Below are 6,136 nucleotides of genomic sequence, written 5' to 3'. Positions count from 1 at the left end.
TTTTTTTTTTTTTTTTTTTTTTTTTTTTTTTTTTATTAGCTTTTAGTATACAACTATGATAGCTCGACATTTATAGAGATTATAAATAAAACAACATTATACATTAAACATTAGTGTACATATTAAATAATGAAGCCAGCATCCAATATAAAGGAAATTATTAATTTGATGGCGGTAGTGGATTTTGTGTTAAGTATGGAGTGGATATTTAAGGGGATATTAAGAGTCTTAAGTTCATTAATTAAAATAATGCGATTGAGTTGAAGTGCAGGGCAGTCGAGTAGAATATGGGATAAGTCACAAATGCATTCATTTAAGTGAAGAGTACAGAATGGAGAATCATTAAGGCCAAGTTTGAAGGAGTGACTAGGAAGAAGGTGATGTCCTATGCGTAGCCTATTAAATTGTACTATATATGGTCTATGTAAGTATAAGTTATTGAACCAGGTTTTTTTTGGGATATTTGGTGTAATATTTCTGTATCTTGAGGCGAATTCGGCAGGTAGATTGTTCCAGAGAGAGAACCAAATATTAGTAGAGTATTGTTTTATAAGCGATGTGAAGTCAGAATGGGGGAGTTGAGAAATAGAAGGAAAGATGAGATTGGATGAAGATTTAGCAAGGTGGTCTGCAACTTCATTACCATGTATGCCTGTATGACTAGGAACCAAAAGAAAGTGGATGTTATAGTTAGTTTGATTTAATGTAAAAATAAGGGACTTGATGCGAAGAATAAGTGGAGACAGGTGAGAGTTAAATGGGTTTGAATTTAAGGCTTGGAGGCACGACATAGAATCTGAGACAATTAAGTAATTGTTGGGGGGAAGATTTTGAATAAGTTTTAGGGCTTCGGTGATGGCATAACACTCAGCTGTAAAGGAAGAAGACGTAGGAGGAAGGTTATTGTTAAAAGAGAGCTGTAGATCAGGGATATAGAATGCATATCCAGCAGAGAGAGGGGAGACTGATCCATCAGTATAAATCGCGATGAAGTTTAAAAAACGTTCATTAAGATAATTCAAAACGGCTGCATTAACCGAGGAAGAAGACATAGATTTAAAATCATTGGAGGATAGATCTAAAAATTTATTATCAGAATGAATCTGAGGGGAAAAGATAAGAGAGTCGTAAGATTGCTCGTAAAGAGGGAGTTTAGTTGAATTGATAATATATTGGTGGAAATTTGAGATAGAATGTGCTATAATTGATAATACGGGCATAGATTTAGGAACATATCGCCAATTAAGGTACAGTGAGTAATAAATGTCAAAGATACGGTGATCGCTATAGGATAGTGATTTCAAGAGAAATTTGCCGGCAAGCCAGCGGCATCTGATATTAAATGGAGGGCAAGTAGATTCAACTTCCATAGCAGGGCAAGGTGTAGAACTGACGTAACCCATAATGGTTCTGATACATGAGGCTTGGAGTTTATTGATTTTTTTCCAATTAGAAAAGGAAGCCGATCCGAAAAGAAAGCATCCGTAATCAATTTTGGAGCGTATAATAGACAAATATATAGATAATAGACTTGAAGGGTGAGAGCCCCACCAAGTGCCAGTTACCGATCGGAGGAAGTTGGACCATCGAGAAACAAACGCTGTGAGAGTAGAAATATGTGGAATCCAGCGCAATTTGGGGTCGAGAGTGATGCCAAGATAGGTAATATTGGGAACAAAAGGGATAACATAGTTGTTGAGATATGTATTAAGGTTGTTCAAATATCTACGACGAGTGAAAATGATCGATTTGCATTTTTCAGGGGCAACATCAAAAGACACTTTGATTAGAATATCATTCAGATCTATCAGGGCAGAGTTGAGGCTATCGATAGCAAGATTAAGATGTTTATTAGAAGAGAATATTACTAAATCATCAGCGTATATAAGACATTTATGACCAGACTGAGAGAGATGCTTTTCAACAATACTCATATATACATTGAAAAGGATTGGGCTGAGGCAGCTACCTTGTGGAAGGCCAGTGAAAGTGGATCGAGTGTTTGACGATCTGAAGGGAGAGAAGAAAACAAGTTTTCTGAAATTGAAGAGAGCAGATAGAACATTACAGAACTTAGGGGGGACATTTAATGAGAGAAGATAGGTAATGAGGGTAGGAATGTTCACGGAATCGAAGGCGCCGCGGATGTCCACAAATGTGGCGACAAGGAATTCCTTATTATTAAAAGCATGGTAAATGTTACCAATGAAAGTCGAGAGGCATTCCATAGTACCTAAACCCTTCCTAAAGGCAAACAAGTTTGCAGGTAGAACAGAGTTGGATTCTAGCCACCAATCAAGTCTTGTTTTCAGCATATATTCGAAAACTTTGCAAAGAGAGGAAGAGAGAGCAATTGGACGAAAGGAATCATTTGAATTAGGTTTGGGGATAGGGATGACACGATAAGATGTCCATGAAGGAGGAACCTGATTGGATGATAGAATGTTATTCATAATAGTTAGAAGGTAAACCAGAGCATTAGAGGGGAGGTGTTTTAGCATGATAGGTGAAATGTTGTCAAGACCGGAAGCAGTAGATTTTCGTGAAGATATGGCTAAATTTAATTCTGACATGGTAAAAATATTGGTGAGAATATGGGGTGGAGAGTATAGAGAGTGATCAGAAGGGCAAATCTCTGATATAGAAGGGACATAGCACGGAGCGACTTTAAAACAAAAAGAGTCGAACCAATCGTCATTATCTGGAGGTCTGACTGGGTTGATACAGTTTTTATAGCGCTTAGCTGTTGACCAAAGGTGATGTATGGGGAAAGATGGATTTAGATTATAACAAAATTTTTTCCATTTTTTCCTCTTTTCATTTTTTAATAGCCTGGTAGTTTGGGCACAAGCGTTTCGGTAATTAATAAAGTCAACCATGGAGCCTGAGCGACGAAAGTTTCTAAAAAGAAGGGTTCTGTTTTTGACAGCTTCGGTACAGTCAGAATTCCACCAGGGAGGGGAGGGTGGATAGGGATTGGAATTTAATCTTTTCTTAGGAATTGTAGAATTGGCGGAGTTGTTTATAATACTTGTAAAGGTAGAATAGGAAAAAACTGGAGAGGGAGAATTTGTCAATGAAGAGATAGAATTATGAATTTGAATAGAATACGATGACCAGTTGGCTTTATTGAAGTTAAAAGGTAAATGGATTGGAGGTGCGGAATCTAAGGCGGAACAAAATGGCACAGGATCAGCGATCCTGTTAAAATTAGTTGATATGATAATGGGGATATGATCGCTACCGTGAGGATCATTGAGGACTTGCCAAGATAAATTCCAGATAATATCAGGGGAACAAAAAGATAAATCAATTGCCGAGTTAGTTGAGTTGGGGCGACCCACATGTGTAGGACTACCATCGTTGAGAAGACAAAGACCTAATGAGTCAATGCAATCATAGATCTGAGAACCACGGCGGGATGTAAGTTGAGAGCCCCAAGCGGGATGAAATGCATTAAAGTCGCCACCAAGTAGCGTATTATGCGATATCAGTTTAAAGAATTCATGCCATAAATTGGAAGGAACATTAGAATTACTGGGGATGTAGCAGGACCAAAATTTTAAAGGAGGATGTGAGTTGATAAGATGCACTTCGATACCTATGATGTCGATTTTACAGTGGGTAAATCTATTTCTGGTAGCGATATCTAAAGGAATTTGTTTGGATTTGAGGGAGTTATGGACAGCTATAGCTACACCACCATAGCCATCGGAGCGGTCGGATCTATAGGTTTTGAACTGCGGTATTGCAAGGGCACGTGAAGGTAAAAGCCAGGTTTCAGAGAGAAGTGCAATTGAGCATTTATGATCGGATAGGAGGTGTTGTAAGGATGGGAGACGTGCAGGGAGACTTCTCACATTCCATTGAATAATGTTAGTGTGATTGTTGGAGATATTCTGGTTTTTATATTTATGTAAAAATGCCATGGTAATTTTAATTTATTTTGTTTTTTAATATGTTAGTTTGTGAGTAAATTATATATAGTATTTTCTATAACTGTGGTGAGGACATTTGGTGTATAATACAAGACTAATCAGAGGTGAAATTAGAATCTGGAATATTAAGGAGTGAATTTAGAGAAGATTCAATTAAGGACTGAAGAGAGGTGGATGAAAAGGGGGAAAATAGGGAGGGGGAATTTATAAGAGATTCAGAGAGTTTAAGAGAAAGAGAATGAATCCAAGATAGATCAGCAGATTTATTGTCTCCGGTAAGGCTTTGATTAGGGAGATTGGTTAAACAGCAACCGTTAGGTGAAGAAAAATGAGGTTCAACTGGTAAATTTAATTTATCTTTATTAATCGGGGAGCGAGATTTTTGTTTTATCTTCCTAGAATTGAAATAATGATGGTGATTATTTAGCCTGGGGAAGTTTTCTTCCTCTAGGGAGATATTTGGTTTTAATATTTCAGAGATTGGAGGCTGGCTCTTAACAACATCGGAAAAAGAATAAGCATTAGTGTAACAATTATTTTTTTTAAAAATTAAGGCATCCTTAAAGGAAATGTTTTCGGTGGCCATGATGTGTTTAATTTCTTTTTGAGTGGACCATTCGCGGCAACTACGATCAGTGGCTAAGTGAGGTTGCTTGCAGAAAAGACATACAGGATCAGTGGATTGAGCGCGTGGGCATAAATCAACCGAATGATTGTTTTCACCGCAGTGACTGCACCTGGGACAGCTACGACAATATTTTTGTGTATGTCCAAAACGTAAACAACGATTGCATTGAACGGGAGACCGGACACTGGGCTTGACATCAAAGATCATATTAAATACAGAGATAATGGATGGTATTTTCGGAGCGACGAATTTAAGTTCAACTATACGTGTTTGAACGATTTGATCATTTTTTTTAATACTGATGCGTTTGAATGCATCAATCTTGACTGAGGATCGGACGCCTTCGAAAAATTCAGTTTCTGAGACTGTAGTGTCTAATTTTATTATTCCGTAAGAAAAAATTAGAGTAGAAGGTATAATTGCATTATAATTATTCTCCTTTAAGATGCTTGAATTCAAGCAGCAATTACCATTAAAAATTGTGTCGAAAGAAATTTTTATTTTTTTTGAACCCGCAGGTTTAATATTAGTAATACCAGAGAAATTGTTTGAGAAAAATTTAGCGGCCTTAATAGGATGCCAGTTTCCTAAATTTATATTAGCGTCCGTACTTTCAACGAGAATGGTTATAGGCCCGATATAATCTGGCGAAAACGACTTTTGCAATAAATTGATATGTTTATTAGTGTTTGCCATATCGCTGTTGGTTGGGAAGGTAGATTGAATAGAAGTATCATTAAGTGAAGAAAAAGTACAACCAGTATCGAACTCATTAGAACGATCATTAACAATCAAATCCATATCGTTAGCCGTAGACCCCGACGTAATTGCGGTTAGTGTAGATAAAGAGCTATAATTGAATGAGGAGTTAGATATATCTAGAGTCGGCGGGTTGTCAATAATTTGTTGGAAATTTGGTGAAACTGGACAAGAATTTTTGATTGGCTTACCATTTTTTCCGACTACCTGGTAACCGGGGCCAGCAGTGTTTTTGACTTGTTGATTTTTAAGCTTGTTTGAAAACTGGTTTTGGCCGGCACGATTTGTGCCGCCCGAGGACGACGACATAATTAACGCACAACTAAAATAAGAGCGATAACACGCAGCAAGATAATATAGGTAGTACGACTCAAAGAAAACACGTCTGAACGCTAAGACTGCGAGGAGACGAATGAGATAAAATGTTATATAATAACTTTTTTTATACTTCCTACAAATTAAGTCATCATTTGATCATACTTATTTGTTTATCTTTTCAAACAATTGGTATAAATTTTACTAGTGTAAAACTAATACTGTACAAAAGAATACCATAGTATTTCTTGTAGATGTATTATGCTCAGATATATACTTTCGGCGTTAAACACAAATTTACTATGAAAACTGATGTTTTTGAAAAAATTATTTTCATATCACTTACACACAACAAGTCATTATTATATAAAAATTTTTCAAAGGAATATTATCAAAATATCTTATAGTAATCGTTTGAAACGTGTTTACTTCTTTTAAATGTACATATTTTTGATTTCACATTTTTAAGTATAACTTTTTTTTTTTTTATTAGAAA

At 36.3% G+C, this 6,136-nt stretch overlaps 1 protein-coding gene across 1 annotated transcript; it reads right to left on the bottom strand.

Annotated features, from left to right (window-relative positions):
* Positions 1–3,945: 3,945 nt before the first annotated feature.
* Positions 3,946–5,732, bottom strand: LOC112689534. The gene has a single exon (XM_025563290.1). The coding sequence runs from the start codon at positions 5,632–5,634 to the stop codon at positions 4,033–4,035; it is 1,602 nt and encodes a 533-aa protein (XP_025419075.1). The 5' UTR covers positions 5,635–5,732; the 3' UTR covers positions 3,946–4,032.
* Between the last annotated feature and the right edge of the window lie 404 nt (positions 5,733–6,136).

The sequence above is a fragment of the Sipha flava genome, unplaced genomic scaffold, assembly GCF_003268045.1.
Source record: "Sipha flava isolate LNK unplaced genomic scaffold, YSA_version1 44_pilon_pilon, whole genome shotgun sequence".
Lineage (NCBI taxonomy): Eukaryota > Metazoa > Arthropoda > Insecta > Hemiptera > Aphididae > Sipha > Sipha flava.
Note: the sequence above shows the minus strand (reverse complement) of the source record. Positions and strands in the feature narration are given on the sequence as shown.

Excerpts from the sequence above, each read along its gene's own strand:
- LOC112689534 (XM_025563290.1), bottom strand. The coding sequence starts at position 5,634 with ATGTCGTCGTCCTCGGGCGGCACAAATCGTGCCGGCCAAAACCAGTTT.